Here is a 17,449-nt window from a genome sequence, read left to right as displayed (position 1 = left end):
CACAGATAGATCAGTGCATTTGCCTAGGCCAGGATTCTCAGGCTAATTAGAAGATTCTAGAAGTGTCATGGCCTAGAGGCGAAGTCACTTCCTAGACTGGGTACTTAAATATTTTTCCACATAAAGGCTTCAGAAATTTTCCACTCTTTGAGGGGGGCAAGCGTGACACCACTTATGTAAGAAATAATCCCTTTCTGTTTGGGCCTGTCCACAGGCTTTTCTGAGTGCTTACTGCCACCTGGTGGTGCTTAGATGAATAACCATTAATAGGAAGGGCGGGCACTCCAGTTATTCACTCCCTAGTGACTTATTTCACTGGTTGGCGTGCCAGGTCATTTATTTGCTTCTGTGTGTACGTATGTATGTATGTATGTATGTATGTATGTAAGTATCTGTGTATGTATTCCAATGAACATTTTATTTATTTGTTTGTTTATTTTTAAGTTTATTTAAGTAATCTCTACACCCAACGTGGGACTCAAACTCATGACCTAGAGATCAAGAGTCCAAGAGTCACGGGGCACCTGGGTAGCGCAGTCGTTAAGCGTCTGCCTTCGGCTCAGGGCGTGATCCCGGCATTCTGGGATCGAGCCCCACATCAGGCTCCTCCGCTATGAGCCTGCTTCTTCCTCTCCCACTCCCCCTGCTTGTGTTTCCTCTCTCGCTGGCTGTCTCTCTGTCACATAAATAAATAAATCTTAAAAAAAAAAAAGAGTCCAAGAGTCACATACTCTTCCAACTCAGCCAGCGAGGCGCCCCTCGATGAACACTTTAGTTTAGAATAGTTTAGACTTACAGAAAAGTTACAAAGATAGTACAGAGAGCTCCTACATAGTTCCTAGTTCCCCTTATTGTTAACATCTTATATTAGCAGGGTACATTTATCACCTCCAAGAAACCAACATTGATACATTACTATTAACTAAATTCCAGACTATTTTCGGATTTTACTTTTCCACTAAACAGATAAAGTCCTTTATCTGTTTCAGAAGCCCTTCCTGGATACCACATTCCATTTAGCTACCATGATTCCTTAGTCTCCTCTGGTCTGTGACAACTTCTCAGTCTTTCCTTATTTTGCATTATCTTGACAGCTTTGAGGAGTGTTGGTCAGGTATTTTGTAGAATGTCCTTCAATTTGGGTTTATCTGGTATTTTTTTTTTTTAAGATTATTTATTTATTTGACAGAGAGGGTGAGAGAGCACAAGCAGGGACAGCAGCAGAGGGAGAGGGAGCCTGACACGGGGTTCGATCCCAGAACCCTGAGATCATGACCCAAGCTGAAGGCAGACGCTTAACCGACTGAGCCACCCAGGCGCCCTTATCTGGTATTTTTCTCATTAGACCGGGCTATGCTTCTCTGACATTAACCTTGATGTTAACTACCCAAGCTAGTACTTGCCAGGTTTCTCCACCGAAAAGTTACTACTTCTCCCTTTCATTACTTCATTCCTAAATTCAGCCCACACTTAAGGGGGAGAAGGGAGTAAACTCCACCTCCTGAAGGGGGAGCATCCACACAAATGATTTGAAATTCTTGCATAAGGAAAACCTGACTCTCCCCCCACATTTATTTATTCGCTCGTGTGTTTATACGGGCATGAACTCGTGGATATTTATTTTATACTTTGGGTTATAACCCAATGCTATGCTGTTTTTTTTGCTCAAATTGCAGCTTTCACCAGCGGGAGCTCTTTCAGGCTGGTTCCTGTTTTCCCTTTGACATTTCACCTCCTTTTGTTTTTTGAGCACTTCCTTTGTATATTTTTCATTTAAAAAATACTTTTAGGGGCATCTGGCTGGCTCAGTCAGCAGAGCATGCAACTCTTGATTTCGGGGTCGTGAGTTCAAGCCTCACGTTGGGCGTAGAGCTTACTTAAAAAAAAGAAAGAAAACACTTTTAAGCAGAAGAAAACGAAATTATCTTTAAATCCCATCATCCCGACACAACTAGTTAGCATTTTCATGTCTTGTTGCTCACGTTTTTGAAACATAGCTTTTAAAGAACATATTTTTACTGCTTCACGATTTCATAAACATAACTGCTATTTTTGACAATTAGTAGTGCTTACCAGATGCGTAAGTCAGATCACCTTAAGAAAAGCTCTCTGGAGTCAGACTAAGTGCCCTTCTCCTGGCACTGAATCTTTCTGAGCCTGAAGCTTCTCATCTGTAAAACAGGGAAATGGTGGCGTGTCTTACAGGCTTCTGCAAGAATTGAGCCAGGCAGCATAGACAAGGACTCTGGAAATAGTTGGCCTGAGTATAAATCCTGACCCTGCCACGTCTTAGCTGGGAAAATCTGGGCAAGTTACTTAACTTCTCTGTGCCTCAGTTTCATCCGTAAAATGGGGGGGAAAAAAGGCCTTACTTACCTCTCAGTATTGTTTGACCAAACGTTCAGTGGTGCCCATGGCAAGTGTTCGATGTCAGTTGTTATTATGAACTCTGGATAGGCCTCCACGCAGGCATTATTACCTAAATTTAACTATAGAGGCTACATCCTCCAGCTCAGTGTTTCACACGCAGGAGAGGTGCACTGTGTATTAACACCTATGTGTGCACACCCAGTGTCTGTTTATCAGCAAAATGCAGGTAAACCGCTTCCTACTACTGAGGCAGCAAAGTACCTTACACATACCAACGAGATCAGAGTTACACCTTTGAATGTATCTATGCTGTCTAGTATTTAGCTTCTTTTTCCTCACCTTATGGAGGTATAATTGACAAGTAAAAATTACATATATTTTAGGTGTATAATGGCTTGATCCATATTTAGCTTCCCATAGTGGGAGGACTTCATAAAGAATGAAACCATGACCTCTAGTCTTAACAGAAACACTTTACTATGCCTCTGAATCTAAACCAATGATGTACGTCTTAAATTTGGTCCTTTGGGGTATTTTTATCAACGAGGAAGACTTTATCCTACTTTTCAGCAAATTTCAAACTTTCTTCATGCTGACTGTTTTTTAGGGACCAAGTCACTAACCCACGCCCACCCTCCTGGCTGCCCCTAGGTCTTATAGGTTCTCATACTCCCCACTTCCCATAATATCTAGTTGGCAGTTATGATTCAGAATCACGTACTCTACACTAATGCATACAAGACATACCTGAAATGTGGTTAACATCCGTTGTGTTTCCCTTGTGAGCCTGTTGGGTGCTCATACCCTTACGATTGCTTCTCTTTCTTGGCAATGCAAAGAATATGGGCCTTGCAGTAGGGCAGAGGGCAGAATTCTGGACCCGCCACTTAAGAGTTGTTTTGCCTTGGGCAAGGTTTTTTTGTTTGTTTGTTTGTTTGAAGATTTTATTTATTTGTTAGAGAAAGCATGTGCACAAGCAGGGGGAGCTGAAGGCAGACGGAGAAGCAGGGTCCCTGCTGAGCAAGGAGCCTGATGTGGGACTTGATCCCAGAACCCAAGGATCATGACCCGAGCCGAAGGCAGACGTTTAACCGACTAAGCCGCCCAAGTGCCCCTTGGGCAAGTATTTTTTTAACCTTTCTGTGCCCATTTCTACAAGTGAGAAACTGGGTTTTCCTATATTGCAGGATTTTTTCCCCAAGATTTTATTTATTTATTTGACACAGAGAGAGAGAGAGCACAAGCAGTGGGAGCTGCAGGCAGAGGGAGAGGGAGAAGCAGGCTCCCTGCTGAGCAAGAAGCCCCACATGGGGCTTGATCCCAGGACTCTAGGATCATGACCTGAGCTGAAGGCACGATGCTTGACCAACAGAGCTACCCAGGCACCCCTATATTGCAGGATTTTTAAGAGGATTCAATGAGAAAGTACATGGGGAAACTTTAATTTAGTCCAGTCTGTCATGGAGAAGCACACAACCTTTATTTCTCCCCTTTCCCTCTCCAAATTCAACACACTGATGCATTTGGACCTACTCTTTGCACTAATTTGTGTTCGATCTTGTTTCGTTCCCTCGTATATCAGTCAAAGGTCCCTCTGGCAATCTTACTCAGAAAACTACTCCCTAGGGGCATCTGGATGGCTCAGTCAGTTGAGCATCCGACTCTTGGTTTCGGCTCAGGTCATGATCTCGGGGGTTGTGGGATTGAGCCCTGCATCGGGCTCTGTGCTCAGAGAGGAAACTGCTTGAGATTCTCTTCTCTCCCTCTCCCCCTGCTCATGCTTGCTCTCTTTCTCTCTCTCAAATAAATTAATTAATTAAAAAAAAAGAAAGAAAGAAAGAAAAAGAAAACTACTCTCTACCCCCTGGGCACTGAGAGGAAAATATCCAAGGGACTAAGATTGTGTAACCTCAGTGTTTTTCAGATTTACGCTTTTGGAACCCTTTGTTCAAATGAAATCTCTCTTGGAATCTTGATATAAATAAAACAGATTTTAGAAAGGTCATTGTATTAGCATTCCTTTATTTTGTAAGTTCACATAGACCATTTTATAACACCTATTAAAATGACATTCAGAACCGGAAGTTCTGATGACACATATCAGAAACCCAGGGTTAGAGGTGATAGTTGCGAACTTATCAACCTCAGCATTTGAGTCTGCCTCGTTTTGACTGCACAGAATCAGTAAAATTGTGATTCAGACAGAAAATAATTTAGTATCTTAACCACTGTTCGTATCTTCATAATAAATGTAGGGCAATACATACCTAAAAACTATCCATGATACAGCATCACATCCGGCATGCTACCCTTGCACCTGTTACCACATAAGCTGACATCTCTCAGAGCACCACACAGATAGACACTCTGCACAATTTTGTATGATAAATTCACAGGAGTAAATCTAAATACATAAATACTAGTGCAGAACTACATCCTTCCTAGTCTAGGACACATTTGGGAGACATTAAATAGGCAGAGAGATGACAAAGGATTTGCACAGAGAACTGTACAGAAAGAGCTCCTCGGCAGCACAAGGAAGGGACTGATCAACGTCTATCAGGAGTATACTGACTGTGCTCCTACCTTCACGCTCCGCTTGCTGCCGGCTCTCCCTTCCTGGTTGCCTAAGACTCAGGAGAACCGCCCTGCTAATCCTGCCTGGAGAAGGCCCTCCTCCTGCTCAGCGGCCTCCTCAGCCTTTCTCAGCGCCAGTAGCTGCAGTAAGCCAGGGCCTGGGCCGTCCTGTGGCAGAGCAAGCTCCCTGCGAAGGGTTCTGTGGACAGCTCCAGCCAAGATCTGGTCTAGGTGGGCGTGATTCACAACATCTTTCTCAATTGCTCCTCTCTCTACCAGTTTCTGTAATAAAGGCTCCAACCTTAGCACGTAAGTGGACAATTTCTCTTCATCCTTCTGATATGTGGTCAGATACTTGATCTGCAATTCCCTAGGATTATCCATAACCCCAAATACCTGCTCAAGAGCCTGCAGGCATTCAGCGACTGTAATGAAAGGATTGTTTATCTTGAGGACATGAATAACATCAAATGCTGCGCCTCTAAGGCTCCCTAGCAATCGCCTTCTTTCTCTGCATCTGACACCTGCCACGTCTTCATCATCTGAGTAGTGTGCAACAGCTAACTTTCAAATTCTTCTTCTCCTGGTTCTGGAGGGTCACTGCCTGAGAACACGTTCAGCTTTCTGTATTTCAGGTACTGCAGGGCAGGCTGAAGAGCCTCCTCTAATGCCTGTGCCAACATAGGCGCCTGGATTTCGGGGATCATGTCCTGGCCTAGGTCAAAAGGGTCGTTTCCATATCCAAGAGCTCTGGTCAACTCCCCCAACGTTGTGCCCTCTCCCTCTAAGAATTCACTTAATCTGCTTAAAAGTTCATTATCCAGGTCTGGGGGCTTAACGATCACTCTCCAGACACCCCCTTTTCCGGGTATCTCCTTACGGGCCACAGCATGAGTAGTCTCCTCAGTCAGCCCTACTAAGGCTACATTCCTGTTCTTGTTCCGCCGGAACATCCTCCCGAGCAGTCTGTACTGGCCCAAGGGCGCCCAACCAGCCCGCAGAGCCTCCTCAATTTCTGCCACAGGGCGGGGGGGGTGCCGGCAACCAACAGCGCGTTCCGAGGGTTCACATCCATCCCCGTGCACCAGTCTTCTAAGAGCCTCAGCGTCATGGTGCCCCAAACAACAGATTTAAATTCTAATCTGGCCGGGGGCACTGATGCCACCGCAACGCACGGCGCTTCTCCACGGCACCCCGGGTGAGTGTCGTCAACGTCCCGACCGGAGGCTGCGAGGACAAAGCAGTAGGGTTAGCGGCAGGTGTCAGTGACCCCGGCCCCCAGAGGCCCCGCGGCCCCGCACCGGCGGGCGACCTCCCGGCCGGCCCCATTGCGACAAGCGGCCGTCTCACCCTCTCCGCGGCTCGCGCGCCCCTCGCCGCTATCCGGTTGTCCGCGCCCGCGTCCCTCGCCGGCGCAGCGGGAGGCCGGCCTCTCACGCACTCCGCGCCACCAGGGGAGGGCGACTCGCGCCGTCGCGGCGCTGAGGTCCGCGGCGAGGCACCGGGAGCCGGGCCGAGGATCGCCAAAGATGCCCGGACGGCCGCCCACGTGAAGGGACGCGCCCGGCCGCGCGCGGTCGCAGCCGCCGCCCCGGGCCCAGCCGGAGCGGTGCCGGGCACGCGCCAAGAGGCGGCCTGGCGTCACGACGGGGCGGAGCGCGCGCGCTTCCGGCCCGAGCCGGAAGTCCCGACTGTGGCAGCATCCGGGACGGCGGGCGGGCGGGCCAAACGGGACAGGAAGGTGAGATCGGGGAGCTGCCCGTCTCTGCAAGCTCGGCCGGTGGCCGCTGCCCGGCAGTGGGCTCCCGGCGCTGCGAGGCGGAGAGGCCCGGGCCCGGAGCCGCCCGCGCAGCCCTGGTCGCGGCCGCCGGCGCTGCACCCCGGCGGGGGGCGGGGCCGGCTGCTGGGGAGGCCCGGGGGCTGGGGAGCCTCCCGGCCCGGCCGGGTGACACCGGCTGGGGCTCCGGCCGCAGCGACAGGGGCCGGGCCGCCGCGTGACTGGCCGCAGTCACGCTGTGCTTAATCACAATTAGCTTGTGCTCCAGGCTGGCCGCGCTCCCATTTCTCCCAGCCGGTGACCCCGGGGATTTCTCTTATGGTGGCTTTCTCTGAAATGCCAAAACCACCCGAGTATTCAGAACTGAGTGACTCTTTAACGCTTGCCGTGGGAACAGGAAGATTTTCGGGACCATTGTAAGTGTTTAAGAGTTACTGTCTTAACGTGGGGGCTCCGACATTGGTTTGACTTGTAGAATCGAGTGTTCACGTCCAAAATAGTACGGTTAAGTCAAAAACTATTTGAACTAGAAAGGTGAAGTGTTCCTTAGGAAACCAGTTTAATTCCAGTTTCTCAAGGGAAGGTGTGCTGGACCTATTTAAGCCGAATATATAGTGATTTATTTATTCTGTGGGATTCACATAAAAAGCACTGTCAATATATTCTGAAACTTTACTTTCTCATAACTATTACATAAAACAAGCTGTGAGTTGTTTACATTTCTTAGTAAATGTAAATTTAGTTATTTCAAACCTTAAATGCATTAATGGGGAATCGTTGCCGTGACAGCATTACTAGACCCTAACTTTTTTTTTTTTTTTTTTAATTTGAAGGCACAGAGCATGGAGAATGATGAACTTCCGTCAGAGGATGGGATGGATTGGAGTGGGATTGTATCTGTTAGCAAGTGCAGGAGCATTTTACTATGTTTTTGAAATCAATGAGACTTACAACAGGCTGGCCTTGGAACACATTCAGCAGCACCCGGAAGAGCCCCTTGAAGGAACCACATGGACACACTCCTTGAAAGCTCGGTTACTCTCCCTGCCTTTTTGGTTTTGGACAATTATTTTTCTGATACCTTATTTACAGATGTTTTTGTTCCTTTATTCTTGTACAAGAGCTGACCCCAAAACAGTGGGCTACTGTATTATCCCCATATGCTTGGCAGTTATTTGCAATCGCCACCAGGCATTTGTCAAGGCTTCTAATCAGATCAGCAGACTACAACTGATTGACACGTAAAGTCAGTCACCATTTTTTCCTTACAATTACAAAACTGCCAGTACTATACGGAGCCTGATCACAAGACTGCAGTTTCTTCACAGATCTCAGGAAGTTGTGGTGGGGCAGAGGCTTTCTAAAAAGTGTGACTAGGGGGCTGTCTTTATCTGAATAATAATGAATTTTTAAGTGAAGCCTGAGATACAGTACTACAAAATCATGTTGATAACTTCAGATTTTGGAAGTAAAATCATGTCTTGTTATTTGCATTCTTTAGAAACTTGAATAAGTACCTGAACTCCTATTTTTATTCTACTGTGCAGCATAGTGATGATTCAGAAATTTTTCCTTTGGGGAAAAAATGAATATGAACATTTCCATTGTGCTTAATGTAAAAAGGTCCAAACATGGTCATAAAATTTAAATTTTATACAATTACTTGGCTTGCTTTAAAATTCTTCGCACTAAAGCACCGGTTCAACCTGTTGTAATTAAGCCAACTATTTATGCCTGCTTGCTATCAGTTTGTGAGAAATTGGTATAAAATTACTGAGGTGATGGCTGTCTTGATAAGCAAAGTTTGTGCTTCCTTTTGGTAATGCTACTGGCATTATCAGCGTTATTAAAGCTACTAGTTTTTTTTAAAAATTACTTGGGAAGAAACTAAATGTTTGATAGTTGAGAAATCTTACACATAGAAGATGGAAACGAGGCGTTCAGTGAAAATATTTAGTCTGGTCCTTGTCAGATGTGTGACCCCCTCTAAAATACTACCAAGTCGTCATCCTTCTGATTTTCTTTTCTGGCCTAAGGTCCAGACTTCAGGCAACAGGTGAATTGCATGAAGATGTGATCTTTGTACTCCCCCCTTTGCATCTGTACTTACTACCTCATGTCTGGTACCAATACAAATAACTAAAACATGGAAATATCAGATTTTAGGACTTTTTTCCTTTTTTTTCTGGGTGGGATCAAGATGTATTTTTATACAGTTGTGTCATTAATACCAAGGAAATGTTTTACACTGACAGATTTTAATAATAATCATAACCTTTTCCGGTGCTTATTCTATTGCACCCTGTTCTAAGAGGTTTACATGAACAATCTCATTTAATCCTCTCAACAACCCTAAGAAAACAATTATCCAGATTTTACTGATAAAGACACTGAGGTAGAGACGTTAAGTAACTTGCCTGGTAAGGTCACACACCTGGTAAGCAGCAGAGGGAGAGGTATGACCAGGCCTCTGATGCTTTGTTCCTAACCACTGACCTATAGTCCTGCTCACAAATGACGTGTTTGACGGTGTTGTCCGCCCAGCCATGCCAAAGAGTGGGACTGGCATGATTGAAAGGTTTTTCTCAATTCATATGAGCTACTGAAAACCTAAAAGTGTTCTAACAACCTCAGCGTTCAGTGTTTGACTAGAATGGAAGGCTGAACGTTCCACAGCAAGCTTTACTTGAAAGATAGAGCAAGTACCTTTGCAACTCAAAAGCAGCCTGAGAGTCCTTCTCCAGTTAATCAATCTCACCTTCCCTTTACTTCTTCCAGAGGTCTAGTGACTGAAATGATACAGCTTTTGCTACAATACACCGAGTCTCCAAAGTAGGCAGCAGTTTGAAATACCCATTTCTGTGAAGGTCTGATAACCAAATCACTTGGTGTCTTTTGAGTACTTAACTAGTAGTGTGCACACTGCGGGCACTGTTTTCTGAGTGATTTCTGTGTTTCTTCACAACAGGCCTATGAGGCAGGTATGTGCTGGTACTAGTGCCATTTTACAGGAGAGGAAGCACAGGAATTAATAACTTGCCCGTGCTCACAAAGCAAGGACATGGAAAAGTCAGGATTTGAACTCAGGATGTCTGGCTTCAGATCTCCAGCCCTATCACCTCATTGTACTGCTTTTCAGAAGAAAAGAGGATAATTTGAGAAAAATCATTGAGCAGTTTCTTATTTGATTGGATTAGTCTTAAGGCAGTGGTAGTTGAAAATGATTTAAGAAAATTATTTCAATTTTTTTCATTTTATAAATGCTCGATATAATGCAAGGTTTGGGAGTTTATCACTTGTCTTATAAAGTCATTCCTTTCTATTGAAGTAGACTTTACCTTTTATACTTCAAATTCTAGTATTTGGGGATTTGGTAAGTAAGTGTTCGGTCCTTCTCTTTCAAAACCAGATTGGCTTGGTAGTAGAAATATTAGAGTGGGAGTAATGTAGTACTTCCAAATGTAATTACTAAATTTTAGATTGCAGGGTTACTATTTTTTTTTTTTAAGATTTTATTTATTTATTTGACAGAGATAGAGACAGCCAGCGAGAGAGGGAACACAAGCAGGGGGAGTGGGAGAGGAAGAAGCAGGCTCATAGCGGAAGAGCCTGATGTGGGGCTCGATCCCAGATCGCCGGGATCACGCCCTGAGCGGAAGGCAGATGCTTAACCGCTGTGCCACCCAGGCGCCCCCAGGGTTACTATTTTTGATTATTTAGGAATTAATTACCCAAGTTGTGAATTATTCCTATTTTGTTTATGGCTATTTAATAGTTCAAAGCACTCTTTGTAGAGCAGAGGGAAAGGTGAAATTAATCTAGCTCTGTTAGATTGAGGGGGAGGTTAAACTGATGGAGAGGAAACCCGTGTATTATATCAAGTTAGTTACTTCACATTCACATCACTGTATAATAAGCAGTGAGTACAGGATTAGATAAATGGCACATATAGGAAGTGTTTCAGGGATTTTAGGGAAAAGACAAGCATCCTAATATTTTCATAACTAGTCAATAATATCTGCTTCCAGAAATGAGAAAAAGAGTTAATATCCCCTAGTTTCTTTTTAAAAAATTTTTCCCACAGTTGCCTAATAATTCACCTTATTTGCAGCCAAATCTGAAATGAAGTAAAACTTGTGTTTTTCATGGAAATATGCCAGATATTTTATTTTTTTGAAAGTGCCAGGAGACTAGATAAATTGGAGAAACATCTAATTCATGGAGCTTTAGTCACCATGTAACTTTTCTAGTTTTAAAAATGCTACCAGTTTTATTTTTATTTTTTAAAAGGGGGGGCAGGGGAGAGGGAGAGAGAGAATCTCAAGTGGACTTCACACTCAGCCCGACATGGGGCCCAATCTCACAACCCTGAGATCATGACCTGAGCTGAAATCAAGAGTCAGACGCCTAACTGAGCCACCCACACGCCCCTAGATGCCACCAGTTTTAAAGTAGAATATGTGATTTCCTAAGTTTAGAATTTGATTATATTTCAAAGCTTTTATAATTAATAAAAAAAGCTTTTCTCTCAGGAGGTCAGTCATCAGATAAAACACTTCTATGGCAGTAACTGCACCCAAAAATAATCAAACTGGTATGTCTGTTCACCATGGGTTACTGTTACAGTTTTTATTAAGATTATCTAGTGCTGATTTCCTTCTTGATGAACAATCTCAATCTCCAAAACACTGTTCGAAAGCTTTACCACAATACTGCATGACTCATTTTTGCATCAAGTGTGTGCTATCACTTTATAAATTCTCTAACATGTTTATAAAGTTCCAGAGAACTCTGGACCATGATTGGGAATCCTGCATTAGTATTTTTGTTTTGGTCCAAGACAGTGAACAGGTCTTGAATTAGAGCTGCATATTAGAATCATCCAAAGAAATAAAAAAAAACCAAAGCAAAACTCCTCACATGAGCAATGCCAAGGACCCTTCCCAGTCTTATCAATCTCTGCGAGAGGAGAAAAGGCAATTGCTTTTAGAGCTCTTCACATGATTGCATTGGAATCATTGGTCGAGAATCACTGGACCATAGGTTTTTATGCACCATAAAGTCTCAACTGTCATCTTAGTCATGTCTGTCTTTGGAACAGCTTCAACAAATTATCTTGCAGCAAGTTCACCCCAGCTATTTGAATTGCAAATCTTGAAAGAGGTGTCTATATTTTCTTAATTTTTTTTCAAGGCTTAAATAGACTTTCTTGTTACAAGTGGTGGCTGCACAGAGCAGGGCCTTATACACTGATACATGGTGTCACAGGATGTCACCATGGAGAAATCAAGAAGTCATGATTGTAGAAGAGGTCACTGTAACTGCAGTCCATGATCCAACGGAAGCCAGCTAGGAATCCAGCAGACATGATCAGGACAGACAGCATGGTCGGCTCACAAGGTACAGGAGAGGACAGTCCCCTTCACTCCTGCTTCCTGTAGCTCTCCAAATGTGGCAAGACCCAGCCCCATGGCAGGAGAAAACAAAGCAGGAGGTGAGTCCAGTGGTGATATCCATGGTCCTGAGCTGTTCCCATGGCAGCTTGGGATGATCTGGGCAAGAAGCACCGGGAGCCGCGCGCTGGGCCGATCAGGCCCTTCACTCCAGGGGCAGTGTCAGCATCGACGTGACCATACAGAGTAGACTGTAGGCAGCTGCCTGCTGGAGCCCAAGGTCTGGAACAAGGTATATTTTCTGGTTCCAGTTCCTCTCTTCTAGATTATCCTGAACACACTTCAGGGTTTTGCCTCCCACTCTACCAAAACTACTCTCTTGTCAAGAAGTCACTTAGACATAACTAAACCCAATAGTTAAGTCTCAGCCCTTAAATTACTCGTTTCAGTTTCTGACACACTCCTTATCATTGTGATACTTTCTTCAGTTGGTTTCTGGATCAGTACTGCCCAGATCTTTAGTGATGATGGAAAGGTTTTATATCTATCCGTACTGTCCAAATCAGTAGCCACTAGCCACATGAAATGAGCCCTTGAGATGTGGCTAGTGTGACTGAGGAACTGAATTTTAAATTTTAATTAGTTCAAATAGCCATATGTAGCTCGCAGCTACCAGATTTTACCCCTGTTCTAGACACTTCCCTGGTTTGCCTTCTTCCTCACCAACTTCTCCTGTCTCCTTTGCTGGTTCCTCCCTGGGGCTCTGCCCAGTTTCTGAATGTTGACATCCCCCAGTTCTCATTTTTATACTTACTCCCCTTGGTCATCCTATCCTGGTTCATGGCTTAAAGTGCCCAAATTTATATTACTACCTTGCCTATCTCCTAAGCTCCAGACTTGGATATTCAACTGCCTATTTGGTATTTCCTAAGATGTCTTACCAGGCATCTGAGATTTAACCCGTCCAAAACCAAGCTCCTCATCTCTCTACCCACTAAAATCTGCTCGAGGCCCCTGTAAGTCTATCAAACAAGTGGCAAGAGATTCTTTTAAAATGTTACTTCTCTCAAAAACCCTCCTATAGCTTCCCTACTGAGAATAACACTCAAAGTTCTTAACATGGCTTACGAAGTCCTAAGTAAGTGGCCCTTGACTATTTTCTTCATTTTCTACTATTCTCTCCACCCCTCATTCCACGCTAGCCACACTATCTTCCTGCTGATTCTAGAATATGCCAGAAAAACCTGTTTCGGGGCTTATGCACTCAGTGTACCTTCTGTCTGGATGCTCAACCCTGGCCTGCTCTATCACCGTCTTCAGACCTTTGCTCAATTGTCAGCTTTGTGAGGCTGCCTCTGACCAGCCTATTTAAAATGAAGCATCCTCCTTCCCTGTTTTCCTCCACAGCACTTACCATCACATGACACATTACACATTTTGTCAGAATCTAAACTCCATGAGGGCAGGGATTTTGTCTGTTCACTGTTGTATACCCTGTGCCTAGAACAGTGCCTGGCACACAGTAGGTGCTCATAATCACTTATTGCATGGGTGATTTTTATTGCCACTGAATACCTCTTTCATTAGACTGCAAAACAATCTGGTTTGCTCTCCAGAGAAAATAAAGGTTAAAGTTAACATTTTCTACTAAGTGCAAAGTCTAATCTGTCACATGTTCGAGGTAAGTTGAGTGGTTAAGCTTTCTCGAGTTTCAGCACATAGTGATATAGTCTTTCTGAGGCCCAAATTTAAAATGAGTCCATTTATTTTTGCCAACGGTTGTGATGTTGGTTGTGTTGGGATCTTCCTTATTCATGCAGGAAAAAAAAAAACAAAAAAACAACAACCCATAAACCACACTCACAAACAAGGTTTTAAGGGGTGATTAGAGCCTTAAGCAATTCTCAAGTTACAATCATGAAGATAAGTTTCCTAAGCCACCTAACATATGCATCAAGTGTCACGGCAGCCTCTTACAGCTACAGCACACAACAGCAGTGTTCGGGAGTTGAAGGCAATACCTTGGCCCTGTAAATCGCTCATTTAAGGTGGTAATGTGTTTTTAGAATTTAGTTCTATCTCCAGCAGAATTTTTGGCACTGGAGTAAATTTCTGTTTTTCTTTTTGCATTGGAGGAAATTTCTATTTAAAACCGTACCCCAATGGCCTTGTTGCTGCCCCAATGTGAGCTGCTACTTTTTAAAAGATTTAAATAGAAGCTTACATTCTAGCATTCACTGTTCCCTGGGCCATGTCTTTAAATAGAGCAGTTCTGATCTCAAAGGTCACCTGAGAACTGGAATAGTTACGGCCACACTGAAATTCATTTCATACTTCGAGAATAATGTACTGGCTAGAGGGCATCTTTTTCAAGGTTAGAGCTAGGCACATCAGTTTTAGAAACACCTCCTCCCTTTTTTTTTTTTTTAACAGCGTCCTACCTCACGTTAGCTCTGCTCACTTTTCCGACAAAGTAGTCAAGTGGGAAATGTGGATTTTTTTAAAAGTATTTATTTATTTATTTATTTGAGAGCAAGCGAGCATGAGTGCACGAGTGGGGGGAGGGGCCGAGGGAGAGGGAGTGTCTCAAGCAGACTCTGCACTGAGTGGGCAGGGCTCATCCCATGACCTGATCCGAAATCATTGAGTCAGCTGTTCAACTGACTGAGCCACCCAAGCGCCCTGATTTATTGTTGTTTTTTGTTTTTGTTTTTTAGAGAGGGAGAGGAAGAGAGAATCTCAAATAGGCTCCATGCCCAGCCCGGAGCCCGACTTGGGGCTCAATCTCATGACCCTGAGATCATGACCTGAGCCAGAATCAAGAGTCAGATACTTAACTGACTGAGCCACGCGGGCGCGTTTTTGTTTTGGTTTTTAAGTCTAGATTAGTTAATTTTTGCCCTGAATTACTTACATGACAAATGTTTTAAACTGTTAATATGGCTGGTCTGCCCTTATTAAATTAAAGCATAACTTTTTAAAAATTAAAAACTGAGGCGCCTGCCTGGCTCAGGCAGTACAGCATATGACTCCTGATCTTCGGGTCATGAGTTTAAGCCCCATGTTGGCTATAGAGCTTACTTAAAAAAAAAAAAAAGACAGTTTCAATAACTTTTGAGGGATAGTAACTTTTACTGCATTTGTGTAGAAAAATACTAAATATGTTTTTTAAAAACGCAAAGAGAACAAGAGTGTACAATGAAAAATCTCTTATTCCCAACCCAACTCCCTCTGCTCAGCAGCATTCTGGCTATCCTTTTAGATACCACATGTGTATCTAGCCAATATTCTCCAACAGCAGCATTCTACACACTGTTCTGTATCTTGTTTTCATTTAACATTATATCCTAGAGATTGGTCTTTTTTTTTTTTAAAGATTTTATTTATTTATTTGACAGAGAGAGAGAGAGAGAGTCAGCGAGAGAGGGAACACAAGCACGGGGAGTGGGAGAGGAAGAAGCAGGCTCCCAGAGGAGGAGCCTGATATGGGGCTGGATCCCAGAATGCTGGGATCACGCCCTGAGCCGATGGCAGACGCTTAACGACTGAGCCACCCAGGCGCCCCCTAGAGATTGGTCTTTAACACACAGAGCTGCATTTTGGTCTTTTTAAATGGCTGTGCAAAATTATTGTATTAATATTGTATCTTTATTTAATGAACTAGGGTCTTGAGAACGGACATTTAGGTTCTATTTTTATTTAATTAACTAGGCTCTGCAAATGGACATTTAGGTTCTTTACAGTCTTATTACTAAGAATAATGCTACAATGAATGTGTTGTAAACAGATCTGTGCACAAGTGTGCTGTTATCACCGGATAAATTTCCATAAATGAAATTGCTTGGTCAAAGAACAGTACATCTAACATTTTGACTGAAGTGTCAGCTTGGCTTTCAAAGGGCTTATACCAAATCACTCACACACCATCAGTACTGTATACCCCTCACATCCTTTCCAGTTCAATATTGCATCAAAACTTTTGATCTTTCAGTCTGAAAAGTAAAAAATGGTATCACACTGTGGCTTTAATTTTAATTTCTTTGAAGTAGCACATTTTTTTCATTTAAAAGCCATGTGTATTTCTTTTCTTGTGATCTTGCTATTCCCTTCCTTTGCCCATGTCTATGGTCTCTCTGAACAGTACACATGAAATCTATAAGAGGCAATAGTTCTTAGTCATTTGTGCTGAAAATACAAAATACCTTTTCCCTCTTTTTTTTAATTAAAGATTTTATTTATTTATTTGACAGAGAGAGAGCACAAGTAGGCAGAGTGGCAGGCAGAGAGAGAGGGAGAAGCAGGCTCTCCAGCGAGCAGGAAGCCCAACGCGGGACTCGATTCTGGGACCCCAAGACCACAACCCGAGCTGAAAGCAGATGCCCAACCGACTGAGCCACCCAGGCACCCCCGTCTTTGTCTTTTAACCTTATTCATAGAATGTTCCAAATGTTTTATTATGACATAATCACATTTACTAATCTCTTCTATTATGGTTTCTGGATTTAAAAAAAAATCTTGCTTAGGAAAACTTCCTCACTCTGAAACTATAAAAACTACTACATTTTCTTTTAATACTTCTGTGGTTTTGTTTTTTACATTAAAAATCTTGATTCTAGGGGCTGCTGGGTGGCTCGGTCTGTTAAGCATCTGCCTTCAGCTCAGGTCATGACCCCAGGGTCCTGGGATCGAGCCCCGCATCAGGTTCCCCCCTCAGTAGGGAGTCTGCTTCTTCCTCTGCCCCTCCCCCTTCTGCTCTCTCTCTTTTAAATAAATAAATACATAAATAAAATCTTTTTAAAAAATCTTGATTCTACCTGAAATGTATTATGTTCTAAATAGTGAGAGATTTAAACTCTCACAAAAACTAGCCAATTTGCTTCTCATTTGTTAAAACTGAAACTGTTATTTTACAAATATTCTCCAGTTTCAATGAGGATTTTTTTTTTAAAGCAGGCTCCACACACAGCAGAGAGCCCAGTGCCAGGCTTGAACTCATGACCCTCAGATCAAGACCTGAGCTGAGCTCGAGTCAGATGCTTAGCTAACTGAGCCATCCAAGTGTCTCTTGATGAGGATTTTACATGAAATAGCCAGGAAATAATTATCACAAAATGACTGTGATCAGTTTCCTCAAACATGTAAATTTTACTTGTAACTGTCTCCTGCTACATTTATGGCAATACAGTTTTGAATTTTGCAATGCTCAACTACCCCACAATAAGTTCAAACAGGAATTTCTTGCAAACGTTTTATCACAACATAGGGATTGACAATTGAGTTAAAAAGCCTAGGTTTTCAGGATGTCTTATATATGAATACTATTGCATATATG

General features: G+C 43.4%; 2 protein-coding genes and 1 long non-coding RNA gene across 4 annotated transcripts in view; 1 reads left to right on the top strand and 2 right to left on the bottom strand.

The window, feature by feature from the left end:
- Positions 1-2,235, bottom strand: part of LOC103670058 — a 40,339-nt gene extending 38,104 nt beyond the window's left edge. Inside the window, exon 1 of the long non-coding RNA XR_570489.2 lies at positions 2,074-2,235. This is a non-coding gene — a long non-coding RNA (uncharacterized LOC103670058). The remainder of the gene's footprint in view (positions 1-2,073) is intronic.
- Positions 2,236-4,375: 2,140 nt separating this feature from the next.
- On the bottom strand, positions 4,376-6,530 carry MOAP1 (modulator of apoptosis 1). The gene is given in 4 exon segments (XM_040641504.1): positions 4,376-5,456; positions 5,459-5,971; positions 5,974-6,174; positions 6,298-6,530. Coding segments are annotated over 3 exon segments (1,050 nt in total). The 5' UTR covers positions 6,059-6,174; positions 6,298-6,530; the 3' UTR covers positions 4,376-5,004.
- Positions 6,531-6,606: 76 nt separating this feature from the next.
- Positions 6,607-8,882, top strand: TMEM251 (transmembrane protein 251). 2 transcript variants are annotated; one of them, XM_040641505.1, is made up of 2 exons: positions 6,607-6,688; positions 7,558-8,882. In XM_040641505.1, the coding sequence occupies exon 2, from the start codon at positions 7,574-7,576 to the stop codon at positions 7,967-7,969; it is 396 nt and encodes a 131-aa protein (XP_040497439.1). In that variant the 5' UTR covers positions 6,607-6,688; positions 7,558-7,573; the 3' UTR covers positions 7,970-8,882. The 2 variants fall into 2 exon arrangements, with proteins under 2 accessions (XP_040497439.1, XP_008696666.1); XM_008698444.2 differs by lacking the exon at positions 6,607-6,688 and adding an exon at positions 6,903-7,140.
- The last annotated feature ends 8,567 nt before the right edge of the window (positions 8,883-17,449 follow it).

Source organism: Ursus maritimus, unplaced genomic scaffold, assembly GCF_017311325.1.
Source record: "Ursus maritimus isolate PB19 unplaced genomic scaffold, ASM1731132v1 scaffold_25, whole genome shotgun sequence".
Lineage (NCBI taxonomy): Eukaryota > Metazoa > Chordata > Mammalia > Carnivora > Ursidae > Ursus > Ursus maritimus.
Note: the sequence above shows the minus strand (reverse complement) of the source record. Positions and strands in the feature narration are given on the sequence as shown.